Genomic DNA, 19,864 nt, shown 5'->3' with positions numbered 1-19,864 from the left:
TAAACCATAAAACGAGATAGAATATTCCAGTGTCTAATGTGTTTCTCAGGCAAACAGCATTAAATTGAGGTTATGGCCCTTCTTAATATTATACCGTTTAGCTCATATATGATCATTATGAAATAAAGTGCTTTTTTAGTCTATTATGCACCCAGTATTGGTCAAACACTGTCAGGCAGGCCAGACTGAAGGCAACGAAATATTCTGATAATGCAGGGGAATAACACTTTGCCTAAATGAGTAGGGAAATGGGTTTGCATACAATTTTAACACAGACACTAGGTTTTATGCTGAATGCAGGTAAAGTGTGTTATGGACACATAGAAGACAGGCATCTAACCCAGCCTGGGGGCATTGGAGGAGATGCGGAGAAGGACTGGTAACTGATGGACAAGTAAAATCAGACTGTGAAGAAAAGAGATGCGTCAGACAAAGGGAACTGCATGTGGAGTCATAAAGACAAAGGCGTATGGAACCTCGGGAAAATGACCAATAGTGTAGCAGGAGTAGAAGTCGAAAGTTTAAGGCAGACAGGTGGAAGCTAAAATTCCAAGCAGGTCAACCAAAAACAGATCATGAAGGGCCTTATCCCATAAACGTCTGGTCAGGGGGTGAAAGCATAACCCTTTGAATTCCGAGGAAGGGAGAAACTATGCAACCTTGAAACTATTGTGTTGGCCAGAAAGTTCGTTCAGGCTTTTGCAAGATGTTACAGAAAAACCTGAACGAACTTTTTTGCCAACCCAATATTATAGAGCCATAGAAAGTACGCGAAATTATCTGGTAAATGATAAAATACCAATCACAGTGGTATCTGTACAGCAACAGGACAAAAATCACAAATTGTTTTTAAGACAGAAAAACACACGAGATGCGCTATAACACCTACAACTACCATATTGAAACACTTCGATCACACTACTTCTATGGCCTTTAAAGCTGTAGTAAAGACTTCAGAACTTTATCCAGAAGGCAACCACTGAAGGATTTTAAGCAGCAGAGAAATCAGATTGGATTTATGTTTTTAGAAGATTACAATACATCGTTGAGAAGGCAAGCCAGACTGAGGACAGCGAACTATTCTGATAATGCAGAGGAATAATGCTGAGGGCCTGAACTTTGTTGGTGGACGTAGCATAGAGAGGTTTAACAGATAGGATCAACAGAATTTTCTCTCCAATTGGATAGAGGGATGAGGGAGAAGACAACTTCCAGGACCACTCCACCTAAGTTTCTGACTTGGGCCACTAGATGAATGAGGGAAGCATAGGTTAAGAAACATAGCAAAAGGGCAGTTTGGTGGGTAGGAAAGAGAAAGATGATTTCATCTGAGGACATCTTGAGCTTCCAGAGCCTCTGAGGCAAGCAGGGGGAGATGTGCGGAAAGCCAGAGATAGAGATTCAAGTCACTGACTCCCACTAGATCCCATGTCTGCTCGTCTACTCAAGAATATTGCTCCAGGACTTTTCCCATCTCTTTTGTTCTGTTGTCTTTTTGGCCGGTTGGGTGTGCTGTTTGTTTCCCTACTGGACATTTTCCCGTCAACATAATAGCGTACCATTCTTCTTCTCGTCTCCACTTCCAGCAGCTCCTGCCCCATGTCTTTGTTGCTGTTTGCAGGGTTCCCATCCTCTCCTCCTAAGTCCCTCTTAAACTAACTAGAGACAGTGTTATGCTCTCATCAAATCCCACATTGCTAAATCCAACGGTCAAATCTTGATCTCACCTTACTTGATTTCTAAGCTGCTTTGACAAAGTGGATCATGATTTTTCTCTCTCTCTCTTTTTTTTTTAATAAATGTACCTATTTAATTTATTTATTTTTGGCCGCGTTCGGTTTTCGTTGCTGCGTGCAGCCTTTCTCTAGTTGTGCGAGCAGGGGCTACTCTTCACTACAGTGCACGGGCTTCTCATTGCGGTGGCTTCTCTTGTTGCAGAGCACAGGCTCTAGGTGCACGGTCTTCGGTAGTTGTGGCACTTGGGCTCAGTAGTTGTGGCGCACTGGCTTAGTTGCTCTGTGGCATGTGGGATCTTCCCGGACCGGGGCACGAACCCGTGTCTCCTGCATCGGCAGGCGGACTCTCAACCATTGCGCCACCAGGGGAGCCCCCATTAGGAAATCTGTTTTTACCTTTAGCATAGCTCCAGGTTCCAGCCATCCTGACCACCTCTGTTACTACCTCCCTGGTCACACTCCCGTCCTCTCTCACCCCAATAACTAGTCTCACAGTTTCTACCCTCGCACACATCCTCCCCATAACACACTGTCTGTCCGTCTCCTCAGCCAGAAGGAACCCCTGAAATATGTCAGATGATGTCAACCCTCAGCTCCAAACGCTGCAGTGGCTCCCCACTTTACTCACTCATACAGGACATAAACTAGCCTGTAAAACTTCACATGATCTGGGCCCCCATTGACTGTCTGACCTCATCAATTTCTACTTTCCCCCTCAACACTTGGCTCCATCCACACTGGCCAGGCACACCCCAGGCCAACCGTGCAGCCTCTGCATTGGCTGCTTCCTCTGCCCGAAACGCTCTTCCCCAGATGCTTCGGTTGACTCCGTGAGTTCTTCAAGTCTGCTCAAAAGTCAGCCTCGGGCTTCCCTGGTGGCGCAGTGGTTGAGAGCCCGCCTGCCGCTGCAGGCGATGCGGGTTCGTGCCCCGGTCTGAGAAGATCCCACGTGCCGCGGAGCGGCTGGGCCCGTGAGCCGTGGCCGCTGTGCCTGCGCGTCCGGAGCCTGTGCTCCGCAACGGGAGAGGCCGCAACAGTGAGAGGCCCGCGTACCGCAAAAAAAAAAAAAAAAAGTCAGCCTCTGAGAATAACCCTCACCACCATCCCTATAAATGCAACTCACCTCCCCAGAATTCCTGATCTTTACTATATCCTCTGCCTTTTTCTCTTTTCCACAGCACTTTTCTACTGCACAGGGCAATTACCTATTCACTGTGTTGTTTATTATCTCCGCACCAACATCACCACCACCATTAGAATGTAAGCTCTATAAGGCAGAAAACTTTATTTATTGACCTATCCCAGTTTGTGGGCATGGTAAATACTTGTTGAATGAATGAAAGTCACAATACATAAGTAGTAGTTGAAGAAGCCATATTCACTGAAGAGAGAGATCACTGAAGAAGATGAGCTAAGGGCAGAACAACTGGGTACTTCTTCTTTGAAGGGACTGACAGAGGTCGAGAAACCCATAAAGAGGACTCATAAGGAAAGAAAAAAGTTGTTGGAACTAAACCATAAGGGGTCAGTGTGTCAGAAGCCAAGGGAAGAGACTATTTCAAGCTCTGTGAGAAAACAGGTAAGATCGGACACCCGGTCCTCCTAAAACCTCGGAAACCATGGCCCTTTTTCCTGCTTTGCTGGCCAGTCTACAGCTTTTCTGGCTCCGTGCATTCTCCACACACCTCTGCTCTCCCTGAACGTTCCTCAGAACCTTCCTGTTGTAAACAGTCCTCTCCATTTGCAAATATCTCTCCCTTCTTTCTCTGAAAGAAACCTCACCAGCACACAGTTACAGTTTTTATACAGTCTAAAGGAAATTTAATGGCCCTTTTCTGCTATGACTCGTTAAAAGCTTACTCATAAAGCTGTCACTCTGTATTTCGTTAGGGGCAAGGGAGGATTTGTACCCGTGTGCATAAACAATGTGGGGCTCATCACCACATATAAAAATGTTTTAAGTACACCATTTCCTTTCTGAAACTGTTAAACATTTATTAAAGTATAACTTAGGGAAAGCTCAGAGTTTCAGATTTGAAATTATTCAAGAAATGCTTAGATAATAGAATGTTCTCATGGACCAACAGGCTTTCTGAAGATATTTTGTTGTTGTTATTGTTGCCCTTGTAAGTCCTCAGCCTTCCATGGACATGAACTGGAGTTTAGTTGTCTACTCGAAGACCTAAATTCAATGAAATAGCCCGACGTGCAAGCACCTCCCCTGAGCAGGGTCAGCGCCACTTATTCATTCAACAACATTTAAAGCATAGCAAGGGTGTACATTTTTCTGAGTTCTGGGAATAATAAGGCATGACCTCTGTCCTAGAGGAGGTCACCCTCTAAAGGAGAGGCGAGTCTGTATAAATAAATAACTATTAGTACAACATAAGTGCTACCGGATTTACAGCCAGACATAGTCATCTGTAGAATGATTCTGTATTCTAAACCCTGTTGCTCTTCCCATCCTATATTACATCTGTACCACATATGTGAGTAAGGTATGTTATAAAAACCTCAGCTCGACCCAGAGAAGATCTAGTGAGGATAATGTGGGCAAGGCAAGTGCCTCAGGTCAAGAGTAGCGTCTCACTGTGGCTATGTAGCCAGGGATACAAGGCACTCACCACCCCCATCTCCATACATAGCCCCAATTGCTCCCCACTCCAGAAAGGAACAAAAGCACTGGCTCCGTTTTCAGTACCAAATATTTATCCCTCCTGCTACTCAGTCTTGAAAAAGAAAACTTAATGGTTTTCTTTGGTTTTGTTTTGTTTTTCTTTTTGTTTTGTTTTTCTTCCCTTATAAAGGATAAAAGACAGCAATCCTTACCCACTGTTAGTTGAAAAACAAGTAGGTCTCTAGCCTCTACAAAATCAGGAGTGGCTTAGAAATAGTTACTATCTACAGAAAGAATGGAAAATGGGAATACTAAAAAATTATATGCCTTCTTTCTTGACAGTTTGAACAAAACAAGTAATTTATCTTTAGCAACTTAGAATGTTAGTTAGAAGAAGGTCTGATTTTCTAAGGAAATGTCAACTGAGCTGTCACTCATTATCACAAATATGATATTATCTTTAAGAATAAAGTTATCAGAAAACTATTTATATATGTAAATAACATACATATCATATTTTATATAAAATTTTCTCAATAGGTCACATTTTCATTCTGATAGCACATAAGCTTCCAAAATGAAGTTTATAAAGAGATAGTTTGGGCAACTAATTCCCAGTTAGATATGATGGAGTTGCAGGTGGAAGATAGGAAGGGGGAGGATGGGAGGAGCTCTCATGGTATCACGAAATGACTTCTACCATCACACGCTGAAAGGACCATTTGAAAAATAGTTACCAATTCCAGCCACTGTGGAAAACCTATGAAGGTTTCTCAAAAAACTAAAAACAGAACTACCATATGACCCAAAAATTCCACTCCTGGGTATATATCCGAAAAAGAAACAAAAACACTTATTTGAAGAGACCTGCACCCAATGTTCATAGTAGAATTATTTACAGCTACCAAGATATGGAAGCAACCTAAGTGTCCATCAGCAGATGAATAGATGAAGAAGATGTGGTATAAATATACATCGGAATATTACTCAGCCATAAAAATAATGAAATTTTGCCATTTTCAGCAACATGGATGGACTTAGAGGGCACTGTGATAAGTGAAATAAGTTAGAGAAGTACAAATACTATATGATTATCACTTATATGAGGAATCTAAAAAGTACAGAAAACTAGTGAATATAACAAAACAGAAGCAGACTCACAGATACAGAGAACAAACTACTGGTTACCAGTGGAGAAGGAGTGAGGGGCAATAAAGAAGTGGGGGAGTGGGAGGTACAAACTATTGGGTGTAAGATAGGCTCAGGGATGTACTGTACTACACGGGGAATATAGCAATACTTAGTAATAACTGTAAATGGAAAGTAACCTTTAAAATTGTATAAAATTTTTTAAAACATTTTTAAATAAAAATTGTTTAACAAAATAAATAGTTACCAATTCATAATAATAATAGCAACAACAGGGGGGACCTTCAAGATGGCAGAGGAGTAAGACGTGGAGATCACATTCCTCCTCACAAATACATCAGAAATACATCTACATGTGAAACAACTCCTACAGAACACCTACTGAATGCTGGCAGAAGACCTCAGACTTCCCAAAAGATATATATTTTTTTCCTTTTTCTCTTTTTGTGAGTGTGTATGTGTATGCTTCTTTGTATGATTTTTTTCTGTATAGCTTTGCTTTTACCATTTGTCCTAGGGTTCTGTCTGTACATTTTTTCTTACTTTATAATTGTTTTTTATTTTTAATAATTTATTTTTTATTTTAATAACTTTATTTTATTATTATTATTTTCTTTCTTTCTTTCTTTTACTCTCCCTTTTCTTTTGAGCCATGTGGCTGACAGGGTCTTGGTTCTCCAGCCAGTGTCATGCCTGTGCCTCTGAGGTGGGAAAGCTGAGTTCAGGACATTGGTCCACCAGATACCTCCCAGCTCCATGTAATATCAAACAGCGAAAGCTCTCCCAGAGATCTCCATCTCAATGCTAAGGCTCAGTTCCACTCAACGACCAGCAAGCCACAGTGCTGGACACCCTATGCCAAACAACTAGCAAGACAGGAACACAGCCCCACCCATCAGCAGAGAGGCTGCCTAAAATCATAATAAGGTCACAGACACCCTAAAACACACCACTAGATGCAGTCCTGCCCACCATAAAGACAAGATCCAGCCTCATCCACCAGAACACAGGCACCAGTCCCCTCCACCAGGAAGCCTACACAACCCACTGAACCAACCTTACCCACTGGGGACAGACACCAAAAACAATGGGAACTATGAACCTGCAGCCTATGAAAAGGAGACCCCAAACACAGTAAGTTAAGCAAAATGAGAAGACAGAGAAGCACACAGCAGATGAAGGAGCAAGGTAAAAACCCACCAGACCAGACAAATGAAGAGGAAATAGGCAGTCTACCTGAAAAAGAATTCAGAATAACAATAGTAAAGAAGATCCAAAATCTTGGAAATAGAATGGAGAAAATACAAGATACGTTTAACAAGGACCTAGAAGAACTAAAGAACAAACAAACAATAATGAACAACACAATAAATGAAATTTAAAATTCTCTAGAAGGAATCAATAGCAGAATAACAGAGGCAGAAGAACGAATAAGTGACCTGGAAGACAGAATGGTGGAATTCACTGCTGCAGAACAGAATAAAGAAAAAAGAATGAAAAGAAATGAAGACAGACTAAGAGACCTCTGGGACAACAATAAACACACCAACATTCGAATTATAGGGGTCCCAGAGGAAGAGAAAAAGAAAGGGACTGAGAAAATATTTGAGGAGATTATAGTTGAAAACTTCCCTAATATGGGAAAGGAAATAGTCAATCAAGTCCAAGAAGCACAGAGAGTCCCATACAGGATAAATCCAAGGAGAAACACACCAAGACAAATACTAATCAAACTACCAAAAATTAAATACAAAGAAAAAATATTAAAAGCAGCAAGGGAAAAACAACAAATAACATACAAGGGAATCCCCATTAGGTTAACAGCTGATCATTCAGCAGAAACTCTGCAAGCCAGAAGCGAGAGGCAGGACATATTTAAAGTGATGAAAGGGAAAAACCTACAACAAAGATTACTCTACCCAGCAAGGATCTCATTCAGATTCAACAGAGAAATTAAAACCTTTCCAGACCAGCAAAAGCTAAGAGAATTCAGTACCACCAAACCAGCTTTACAACAAATGCTAAAGGAACTTCTCTAGGCAGGAAAAACAAGAGAAGGAAAAGACCTACAATAACAAACCCCAAACAATTAAGAAAATGGTAATAGGAACATACATATCAATAATTACCTTAAATGTAAATGGATTAAATGCTCCAACCAAAAGACATAGACGGGCTGAATGGATACAAAAACAAAACCTGTATACATGTTGCCTACAAGAGACCCACTTCAGACCTAGGGACACATACAGACTGAAAGTGAGGGGATGGAAAAAGATATTCCATGCAAATGAAAATCAAAAGGAAGATGGAATAGCAATTCTCATATCAGATAAAATAGATTTTAAAATAAAGACTATTACAAGAGACATAGAAGGACACTACATAATGATCAAGGGATCAATCCAAGATGAAGATATAACTATTGTAAATATTTATGCACCCAAAATAGGAGCACCTCAGTACATAAGGCAAATGCTAACAGCCATAAAAGGGGAAATCAACAGTAACAAAATCATAGTAGGGGACTTTAACACCCCACTTTCACCAATGGACAGACCATCCAAAATGAAAATAAATAAGGAAACACAATCTATACATGATACATTAAACAAGATGGACTTAGTTGATAGTAATAGGACATTCCATCCAAAAACAACAGAATACACTTTCTTCTCAAGTGCTCATGGAACATTCTCCAGCATAGATCATATCTTGGGTCACAAATCAAGCCTTGGTAAATTTAAGAAAACTGAAATCATATCAAGTATCTTTTCTGACCACAACGCTATCAGACTATGTATCAACTACAGGAAAAAAATCTGTAAAAAATACAAACACATGGGGGCTAAACAATACACTACTAACTAACCAAGAGATCACTGAAGAAATCAAAGAGGAAATCAAAAAATGCCTAGAAACAAATGATAATGAAAACACGATGACCCAAAACCTATGGGATGCAACAAAAGCAGTTCTAAGAGGGAAGTTTATAGCAATACAATCCTACCTCAAGAAGCAATAAACATTTCAAATAAACAACTTAACCTTACACCTAAAGCAATTAGAGAAGGAAGAACAAAAAAACCCCAAAGTTAGCAGAAGGAAAGAAATCATAAAGAACAGATCAGAAATAAATGAGAAAGAAATGAAGGAAACAACAGCAAAGATCAATCAAACTAAAAGTTGGTTCTTTGAGAAGATAAACAAAATGGATAAACCAATAAAATATTAATGAAGTGCATAAAACGCCATCTGGGCAAATGGAATGGTGTAACATGTCCTTGGATTGGGTGACTCAGTATAATAATATCCTCCCCAAATCAGTATTAAGTTTAATGCAGTTCCAATTAGAATCTCAACATTTGTTGAGATTTTTCATTTGTTTTCTGTTTTGGGGAATTGATAAAATGATCATAAAATTTATGTGGAAAAGTAAATAGACCCTAAAAACCAATAAAGCTGGAAAAAGAATACTAGTAAGGGGAACTTGTCTGATATCGAGCATACCTTAATGCTGCTATAGATTGATAGACTGATAGAGTGACAGTATGGAAATAGACAAATAGACCAGCAGAACAGAGAATCCAGGAATAGATCTACAAATGCAGTTGACTCTAATATATGACCAAGGTGGTGTTTCAATTCTGTGGGAAAATGATAGAATATTTAATAAATTATGCTGATAGAATTGGCTATCACTATAGAAAAACTGAAAGTATCACTAGGTTATATATGTACAAAAATAAATCCAGAAGGATTAAAGACTTAGATGGAAAAAAATAAAATAAAATGATAACATTCTTAGAAGAAAACCTATAAATAACCTATAATCCTTTAGAATAGGGAAAACTTTCTTCACCAAGAGAGGAAACCCAAAGGCATTGACAAAGACATAGTAATTATATAAAATTTAAAATGTCTAAAATGATAAAAGTTATAATAAACAATTGAATAGAAAAATTATAAATATGAGGATAAAATGCAATGCAGATGACAAACATCTATACAAAGCTCTTTTATACATGGGTAAGAAAAAAGATAAACAGCCCAAGAGAGAAAAACATGAGCTAAGGACATGATTAAGCAATTCAGAGAGGAGTCCAATCCAAAGTTACCCTACGAATCAATGCTTAAACATACTTGTAGTAGGAAGGCAAATTAAATTTTGCCATCAAACTGACAAAAATCAAAAGGTGATACACTTTCAGGGTATTGTTGGCAGGTATTGAGGAGAAATGGTACTCTTCTACATTACTTGGGGGAGTGTAAACAGTAACAAACTTAGTAAACAATCTGACAAAACTTATGAGAATTAAAAATAATATCCTTTTAAAACTTTAAAATTTTGTATGATGTGAAATTTAAAACCTCTAAGTGAAAAAAAAATTGAAAATGAAAAAATAACCAATGAAAATATGCCACAATAACTATGACGTCTTTATTTCACTCTCACATTTCAATAAGAGTTCAGCTAGGTATAAAAGTCTAGACGCGTTTCCTTTTTTCAAAAGTACTTTGAAAATATTACTCTAGTGTTGCTATTTAAAACATCAGATGTGAATCTAATTCCCATTCCTTTATAGGTGGCCTGCTTCTTTCTCTCTGGAATTGGTTCCTGTTCCTAAATTTTACTTTACTCTGTCAAAGTGTTGCTATTTTCCCTTTTCTCTCTCATGTTGGTACCCATTCAATCTTTCTTTAATTGTGGCACAATTTCAGTTAGCAGTTCTTCAAATATTTAATTTTTTTCTCTTTTAGAACCCCTATTAATCAGATGTTGACAATTATTCTATTTGTCATACCCTTTAATTTTTTTTCTCATTTTTCCAATTATTTGTCCCTTCTTAATGCCTTCTGGGAACATTTCAAAATCCACTCCATCTCATCAATTCACTCGTCAACTGTATTCAGTCAATCCATGAATTAAGTTTTTTATTTCCATTATATCTCACTGGTTCTTTTTTTTATAACTTCTTGTCCTGTTTAATGTTTCCAGTGCCCTCCTATATGCCCTTGAGAATATTTATTAGGATTATTGTGAGTTCTTGTTTCTCTGGCTCATTACTTCTGCTCCCTCTGGAATTAGTTGCTCTATTTGTGATCTCACCTTTCCAGTGCTTTACATCAGTGTTCCTCAAATGTCTCTTTCTTTCTCCTATTCCTTCAGGAGTATCAGCTACAGTTTTTATATTAAGTTCTGAGTTCTATCCATATCCCACTTGCTTTTGAGGCATCTCCAGAATTAGACTCAAAGGAGGAAAACCACAATTGCTGTAAGTTCCCCATCTAGACTCTCCTATGGCATAAATGAGATTTAACATCCTCAAGAATTAGCCTGATCTTAGTTGCCTTTTCATTTTCAGAAGTATTAGACGGTGTCACAGACTCACCAAACATTTTCCATATGTTTATGGAAAGAGTTACAGTGTTCCAGGGGTATGGGAGAGATTGTAAGGACTCAGAATGGCAAGGAACCATGAAAAATGTCATTATTTCCAAATTTTCTTGGAACTTAATACCGTGTGATTGTTATAGTGAATCTTATTTTCCTTCCTCCCCTTCATAGACCTGTATACATTTTTAATTTGAAAATTATTAAAATTTAGTTTTGAGGACTTCTTAACTGAACTGACCCCTAAAATAACTGGAGAGGCCTCGGGTTTCACAAAGCCAGTTTGTATATAGCTGATCTAAAAATATAATAGAAATTGGTATGGCATGTTTGGTGGAATTATTTCTGTCTTGCCTCCCTGTTCTTGATATATCAATATTTGTACCTTACCAGACACCTGTACAGAGGTCTAGCCTTTTCTTTGGATCTGACATTCATTTATTCAACAAATATTTGTTGAACACTTGCCATACTTGTTCTAGCTGTCAGGTGCCCAGCAGGAAAGACACAGTCCCTGACTTCACGGAGCATTAGAATCTAACAAAGAATCCAGATTGAATGTAGGCTCTGTTAGAGCAAGGATTTCTTCCTATGTTGTCTTCCAGTGTATCCCAGGCACCCAGATCAGTGTAAATATTGGTTGCATGTTAAGTGAGTAAACTTTGACACTAATTACAAGTGTGTTGAGTGTTATGGTGGGAAAGTGCAAGCATCATGGAGTGTATAAACAGGAGGCCTTTCCTGCTCTGGGGGAATCATGTAGAATTAGTTCTGCAACTGATAGAGCCCTCCCTTTCGAGTCGTTTATGCAGGCTTAAACAAGCAGCACCTAGTTCCTATTCAGGCTGCCCTCCCATTATGCATGGAGTCCTGGACTGTCTTGGATTTTTCAGTGTTGATTTCTTTAAATGAGAAGTTAGATGAACTGCTTAATAATACCGTACGTTTACAGAAATAAAAGAAAAATCAGTTTAACAGTGCCGATTTGTGTTTCTTGCTTCTTGCCTGCCCACCCCTTCACCCCATTTTCTTTTCTAATTTGCAGATGAAGGAGCTTCCATGCACCCTTGTGATGATACATACTGTGGACCTTTCCCAGAATCTGAGCCCGAAGTGAAAGCTGTAGCTAACTTCCTCCGAAAACACAAGAAGCACATAAGGGCTTACCTCTCTTTTCATGCCTATGCTCAGATGTTGCTGTATCCCTATTCTTACAAATATGCAACAATCCCCAATTTTAGCTGTGTGGTAAGTACTTGAAGCTGGATATGTGTGTCAGGCTTCATCCTTTTCTAATGCTAAGATGGTTCTATGTAGTAATGATAATAGCAAACACATTGTGTTTGTTCTAATAAGCATTTCATATATATATATAATCTCATTTATTTTTCATAATCATATGCAGTAACGCGTATTATCCGCATTTTACAGACTAGGAAACTGAAACTTAAAGATGTTAAGTCGTTACACTAAGAACACAGAGCTACTAAGTGTCCTAGCCAGGATTCACCGCAAATCTAGCTCCAGCATCGTTGCTTTTAACCACTGTGCATGCTGCTTCTCAAATGCAATCATTTCAAACATATTTACATTCTTACCACAGGTTATTTGGAAAATGTCAGGCTGGAGTTGATTAGTAGTACAGCTTCGGTCACATATGCAGGGCTGTAATTAACTTTATTGAGTAAATAACTGTTCGTAAATTATGGTCTGACCCATTAATTAAAAGCAAGTTTTAATTTATAAACGCTATTTGCTTAATGCTACTAAGTCTCTGGGCATGCATCTGACAAATTAGTGCTAAGAATGAACAGCCTTTCAGGCATGAGATTACCTGAAAGTGAAAGAGCGTAGTTCCTTCCTCACCTCATCTCAGAAACCCAACAAGCTATCCACTACAGGGACTAATTCCTCAGTAAAGTGAGTCTGCTTCAGAGCCTATATCATCTGAAGGCCTATAAAGTTCAGGACCAGGCCACACTAATACATAGTGTTAGAAGCAAGGAAGAGGGAGGGGGGAGTGATTGGGAAGGGGCACAGGCGGGCTTTGGGGTTGCTGTTGATTTTCTGTTCCTTGGCTGGATGCTGGTTCTGGATGACTGCATACAACTTGTGATCATTCATTGAACTATAAACTTAAAATCTGTATACTCTTCTCTATGTATTTTATGCTTGAATTTAAAAGCTTTTATTAAAAAAGAAGCCTCCTCTCTCTCCCTATATCTCAGACTCCAAATCCTGCACCAGTTGCTTGGGGTTGCAGGAATTCCTGATCTAGATGGCCAGGACCTGGGAAGAATAAGGAACATGAGGTCAGAAGGTGGCCTGGGGGAAGGCTTGCATTCTGTCCAAAAGAGGAACTTTGTGCTTAGCATTTCATGCAAGAATTCTGAGCAAATTCTCTCTCTTGAGAAATATTGTAAAGGTGGGAGTGATATTTGATAATGCTATTCTTCAGCTTCTCGGTGGGTCAAATAGGCTTCTCATTCTTGGTGTTATTGACCTGGCAACCTAACTACCTTGCACCGAAATGTTTCTATACACAAATGCTCAGTCTTTTCTAAATTGGACACAGCATCTGTCTGTATTCTCACAACAGACTATATAGAATATGTAACATATTAAAACCACCACATAAGAATATTCTCCATATTTATCTTCCCATCAGGAGTTATTTTCCTTGTGTCTTGGATTGGAGGATGTGGTATAAAGAGTGAATCAGTGGTTCACAACCAATGATGAATTTCCCTCCCAAGGGACACTGACAATGTTGGAGACATTTTTTGATGGCCACAACAGGGGTGGGGGATGTTATTGGCATCTAGTGGGTAGAGGCCAAGGATGCTGTGAAACATCCTACATTGCACAGGACAGCCTTCCACAACAAAGAATGATTTAGTCCAAACTGTCAGTGGTGACCCCCATTGAGAAATCCTGTTAGCGGGTTGCAGATAAGCTAAATCGCTAAAACCAAGATTACAATTCTCAGAAAACAGATGTCTCTGAATGTTAACCAGAAACCATTAAGTTCTATTCAACTTGTTCAAAAACATTCCATCAATATGTAGGAGTCTGTGTTTCTGCTAAGATATTTCGGTCACTAAGTTGCTTTAAATATGAAAATATTTAAATAAAAAATATACTCCTTACTTAGCTGATGTCCAATAAGGGAGACCTGGGTCCTTCTGGACAAATGGAAAAAAGAAGGAATGGACAAAAGGAAGAATCACTTAAACTCTTTTAGATAGGTACCATCCTGGAAAATATTCTTAGAAAATTTTATGAAGCTTCTACTCTTTGAGGAAGGATCATGTCTAAACCTCTTATCAACATGCACCCGCACCTCAGTGGCAGAATTCCAGTGAGCCCAAAAGGCTAAAACTATGCATACATTTTGAGAAAACAGGCAGAGTGGTTATCTTTCTTTTCCCTCAGTAGATTATTTTTCTTGGGGTTAGTCATCTGAAATAATGAGGAACAAAGGTCTCCTCACCAGCAGAATGCAGTAATCTTCTAAATGTAGAAATTTCTGCCCTTGCCATGGAATATTGCTGAGGCCATTGGAGAAGATGTTAAAAATCTTAGCACATTCTCCATTAAGATACCTCATTATGGTGTTTACATTTCTTTTTTGTCGGCTCCTGCAAGGAGAACGTCATCATCAGTGAGATCAATTAATAAATGTCTGCCAGGTTCTGGAGCCTGGTTCCTGAATAGCCACCCAGTGTGGCATTTGCTGCAAATGCGGCTTTCTGCATCCCAGAGGTGAGTGAGGACAGCAGGCTGAAGCCAAGTCCAGTACACGGCACCACGTTGCCCGGAGTGCTTCAACTGATGTATTAAATTATTCACAGGCAACTGGAAATGGGAGAGTTGTATACTGGTTTCAACACACTTCTTTTCCTCTCACTGGTCATACAATACTTCTCTAACTCCTTGCTGAAACGAGTGCTTTTATACCATTTGAAAATGTTTTCAAGGGTAGTCCGTATCATTCTCGTTCACCTTAGAATATTCACCTTTCAGTATTTTAAAGGTGTTTATTTTTCCTGCTTTTTAGCATTGGCAGGAAGCTCCACCTCAGAATTTCTACATCTTAGCCGCACCTGGCTGAGCTCTGCCAGAAGCCTGTGTAACCTTAGAAGTCACAAGGCATTCTGAAAGTGTTTCCATTCCCACAAGGGATAAACACACAGAGCAAGAGGAGGCATTCTTACTGAATTAAAGCGTTTCTGAATGGATCCAAATGGGTTTTAAATACCTTGAACCTAGCCACTTAAAGATGTATGTACTCAAAGATCGATAAGGTTAACTTGATACTGTTGCAGATCTACGCTTATTCAACATTCATGCAAGAAATAGTGATTAAGTGTCTGTTATATACAGGCACATTGCTAAATACTATATTTGTAGCTATGAGCAAGACTGACTTGGGCCCTGCCCTGTCAAGCATTTTGTAATTTATAGAAATGGGTGTCTCTGAACTAAAGTGAAGAGAACAGAACGCTGAATCAACATGGCCACTCCTTGCTGTGTAACCCCAGCCTGACCACCGAACCTCGCTGGGCCTTCCTTTTCTTGTCTGTGTATGGAAATATTACTGATCACTGGCTCATCGTGAGAATTAATCGAGAGAAACGACGTGTTCTAAAACACATTGCAAAATGCAGCCTGTGACAAAGAGTAGCAATATTATTACTAAAGACAGCTCTTCACCAGTGTGCCTATAGCGTCTTCCAGATTGATGACTGATGATGCTCAGATAACACGTCAGTGTTTCTAAAGGTTTCAATGCAGTCATGTAAGTGATAAAATGTCTCCACTTAACCTCACAGGAGTCTGCAGCTCATAAAGCCGTGAACGCACTTCAGTCGGTATACGGCGTACAGTATCGATACGGGCCTGCTTCCAGCACGTTGTGTAAGTCTCCTGTGGACGCTGTGTTGGGATCATCTCTTGAACCAATATCCTGTGTAATGACCTCCCTCCAAAAAAAACCCAGAAAAATGTGTTCCCCCCTAAAGTGAAAATTTTGACTACCAAATTAGCCAAGGAAGATGGAGGGAGTTTATGTCTGATTAGTTTTACCCGGCTTGACAGAAATCACTGTACCAATTGAAAAACTCCTAAGCAGAGAATATTCTAAGCACGTAGTCAAGACTACAAGGTTGAATTGAGATCTCATGACAGTACAAAGTACCAAAATGGGCTCCTTAAGCAGTTGTCACTGCTTCAAAGGTAGAAATGGGCCTTGAGAAGATAATGATGTAATGTTTGAGCCCTTGAAGGAGCTTCCCTTTTATCCCTTCCCTCTACTGTTCTTGTTATGAAATTCTGTTTCTTACATAACACCTTCAACTGAATTTCCCCTTGAAAGGTAATTAAAATATTTCTGATTTCATATGAAATAAAGAGCAACCAGGTATATGGAAAGAACTTGGACAAAGAACCAGGAGAATTGGATTCTAGTCTTAATTCTGCCACTAGTTAGATGTAATCCTGACAAAGATATTAGTCCTGGGCTTCAGTTTCCATAACTGTTAAATGAGGAATTGGACTAGATCATTTCTCATGGCCTTTCAAACTCTAAAATTCGTTGACTATGTGACTTGAGAAATCTAGTGAGAAATCATATATTTCTGAATGTCTAGCGGCGTTCCAGGAGCTTTCCGTGATCGTATGGTGGTTAGTACTCTGTGAATGTCTACGCTTGCATATGAAGGTATATACACACATTACATATATATGTATACATAGTGATATCCGATTATACTTTTTAGTGAGGTAGCAAATTTCTCCTTGATTAATTTACCCATCATTATATTCCTAACCACTCACTTTCTTCAGCCTTCAGCAGAAAAGCTTGGTGTGTTAATTAACACTGTTTATCATATAAGTTTATCCTAGTAATGGTAATGTCTTAAGTATCAGAGGTTTTTTCTTAAGTTCATGATCATTGGTCTAATGCTGACCTTTTTACAACTGTTTTTTAATAGAGCCACCTTGAAAGGGGAAAGGTAGTATTTTTTAAAAATCACATTACCAGTGAATGCCAACAGAATATATATTAAAAACCTAAAAACATTAATTTTTTTTAAATCTTACTCTCAGTTCACCTTTTCAGCTTGGTATCAAGGCACAGTCATAGTATTATATTTACCAAGAACAACCTGTTACCATAGAAATGAGGCTGTCGTATCACTATGATGTAAGTGTTGGCAAATATTGTCTTTGACTTTGGCTACTGTGACCACTATTTGCAGTTCCAGTGAATCTAACTCAGAAGAACAATGAAGGCACAGCCTACCTTCTGTCTCCAACCGAAGCGGGGGGTGGGGGGGCCTGGGAAACAGCAGAGTCATTTAACTGTCATCGTCACATAATTCTATCTCTAACTGGCAAAAATAGCATTAAAAAGTGGTATCATTCGAGTGGGAAATTTTTAAAATAATAACGTGGTGTTATGTCAGGCTGGATCATATGAATTTCAGGGAGAAAAGTATAGAAAGAGTCTCCTATGAAAATTCATTCATTTATTAATTAATTATTAACAGCACGTTAGGCTAAAAACTGCATACTAGGCACTCTGGGGTGTGAAGATGCACAACAGTAACATCCAATATATCCTGCGCACATTACTCAATTTTCGCAACAACCCTATGCAGTAAGTATTATGATCCGCTTTTCAAAGGGGAGACAGGCACAGAGAGCGCCTGGGATCAGACAGAGCCCAAGCCCGAAAGCACCTGCACTTTCAACTCTGTGCTGAAAAGCTGGAGCGTGTAAGGTCATAGGAGCCAGAAGGTGAGAGTTACCAGAATGGGCTGTCAGCTAGGTTAAATGCTGCTGAGAGGCTGAACATGAGATCTGAGGGGAAAGAAAAACAAAAAGGGAGATCAGGCCTGATGTCACTGGTGACCTTCCAGAACAAAGGTTTCCCAGCCTGGTAGAGGCAAGCGCCAGACTGAAAGTGGTTGAGGATACAGAAGCCACACACATAGATTCTCTTTTGGGTTCTAAAGCAAAAGGAAAAAGAAAAAGAAGACGGTATATAATAGGATCATGAGAAGGAAGTGCTACAGGAAAGCAGTGCTTGGACATTTGGGTGTCCAAAATGCAAGATGCAAGGTGGGGCAGGGGGGAGGTTTACTAAGGAAACAGGGTCCTAGAGAAGACAACACAAATACGATCAAACCACACCAAGTGTCCAAGACGAGCAGCGTTTCTTCCTGAGCTAGAAGGAGAAAAGTCAGGATTGCGATGTAAGCAGAGGAGGTGATGGGCTAAACGCCCGTGAGGAGTATGGAGACAGTGGCCAAGTGAGGCGCAGGACCAGAAGAGAATGAGAAAGGTTCCGTAAGTGAAGGTCTAGAAAAAGGAGCCCAGAGCACCACTGATAATGGAGAAGCACCACAGAGATTAGCATGAATTTCCAACAAACACTTTCTCCACCTACCTTGTGAGGGAGAGAACAGAGAAACTGGACTAGGGATCGAGAATTAGCAACACGGAAGCTGAAAAGGACTAGAAAAAGGGTCTGGTGAGAAATTCAGTGGAGTAATTAAAACCATGCCCAGCTAGAGAGGTTCAATGAAATTATAAGAAGCCCGGGGGAAGTCTGGAAACTGCAATAAGTAAAGGCAAAGAACAAGTTCATCAGGAGCGAAAAAATAGGGCGAGAGGAAGAAAAGAGGTTTTCTGGGATCAGAATTTCAACCTTCTAGACCTTAGGAAAGGAGAAGAACTGAGTGAGAAGAAAAAAAGTCCACAGTGTGTTTATGTTTATTGGTGAATAAGGTGAAGGTGGAGAGACATGATCTTGGAGTTGCAGCTAAGAAATTGAGGTCCTCATACTAGAAAAGCATTCCTACTTAGACTAGCTCCTCAAAGAACCAAGTTTCCATAATTGGCAGAGGCAAGAACCAGATTGAAGGCGGCTGGAATGATTTATGATGGTAGCAGGTATGATTTATAAGTTCCATGAGCCTGATATGCTAAGGAACTGAGCTTAAACTGCGCTTGTTGAAAGGGTATTTAATTGGAAAGATTTAGTACAGCTTAGTAAGCAAGTACTATATATACATTTTGAAAATTATGCAGACTCTTTAGTGAAGCTGACTTTTTGTTTTTTTAACTTTTAGATGTGAGCTCTGGTAGCTCAATGGATTGGGCCTACAAAAGTGGAATACCCTACACATTTGCTTTTGAACTACGTGACACTGGGCATTTTGGCTTTTTACTCCCAGAGATGCTCATCAAACCCACCTGTACAGAAACCATGCTGGCTGTGAAGAATATCACAATGCACCTACTAAAGAAGTGTCCCTGAGATGCCCCAAGGGGCAAGTCAACCTCCAGAGAGAGCTGGTTCTGCACAAGAGCTGCCTGGCAGTGGGTGCAAATTGTTTTTAAAGAGAAGGGCGATTACTGAGAGGGAACTTATCTGGGGACTTTAAAAGGACCTTCTCATGCAATTCGACTCTCTGTGGCAATAAAAAATGGTGGAGAAAAAAAATTAGAGTATAACCTAGTTTGTTGTAAGAGAAGGCATCCATTTTCTGCCCCTTTAGAGTGTTATTTGATTAAGCAGGGAGGGGAGATTTTCTAGTTCTTTGGTCTCAAGAAAAGTACAAATTGAGGATTCCACTTCAATAAATCTCATGTTCTCAATTAAGATCTAGGCCACTGGGGCTTCCTTGGTGGTGCAGTGGTTAAGAATCCGCCTGCCAATTCAGGGGACAGGGGTTCGAGCCCTGGTCCAGGAAGATCCCACATGCAGCGGAGCAACTAAGGCCGTGCGCCACAACTACTGAGCCTGCGCTCTAGAGCCTGCAAAGCCACTGCAATGAGAAGCCTGCACACTGCAACAAAGAGTAGCCCCCGCTCGCCGCGCCTAGCAGCAACAAAGCCCGCCTGCAGCAACAAAGACCCAACGCAGCCAAAAATAAATAAAATAAAATTTTATTT

General features: G+C 39.7%; 1 protein-coding gene across 1 annotated transcript in view; it reads left to right on the top strand.

Annotated features, from left to right (window-relative positions):
* CPA6 (carboxypeptidase A6) overlaps positions 1 to 19,382 on the top strand; it is a 227,216-nt gene extending 207,834 nt beyond the window's left edge. Inside the window, exons 9-11 of the mRNA XM_059042623.2 lie at positions 11,943 to 12,145; positions 15,733 to 15,817; positions 19,039 to 19,382. Coding sequence (XP_058898606.1) covers positions 11,943 to 12,145; positions 15,733 to 15,817; positions 19,039 to 19,226 — 476 coding nt within the window. The 3' untranslated portion in view covers positions 19,227 to 19,382. The remainder of the gene's footprint in view (positions 1 to 11,942; positions 12,146 to 15,732; positions 15,818 to 19,038) is intronic.
* The last annotated feature ends 482 nt before the right edge of the window (positions 19,383 to 19,864 follow it).

This window comes from Kogia breviceps, chromosome 17 (genome assembly GCF_026419965.1).
Source record: "Kogia breviceps isolate mKogBre1 chromosome 17, mKogBre1 haplotype 1, whole genome shotgun sequence".
NCBI classification, from domain to species: Eukaryota; Metazoa; Chordata; class Mammalia; order Artiodactyla; family Physeteridae; genus Kogia; species Kogia breviceps.
Note: the sequence above shows the minus strand (reverse complement) of the source record. Positions and strands in the feature narration are given on the sequence as shown.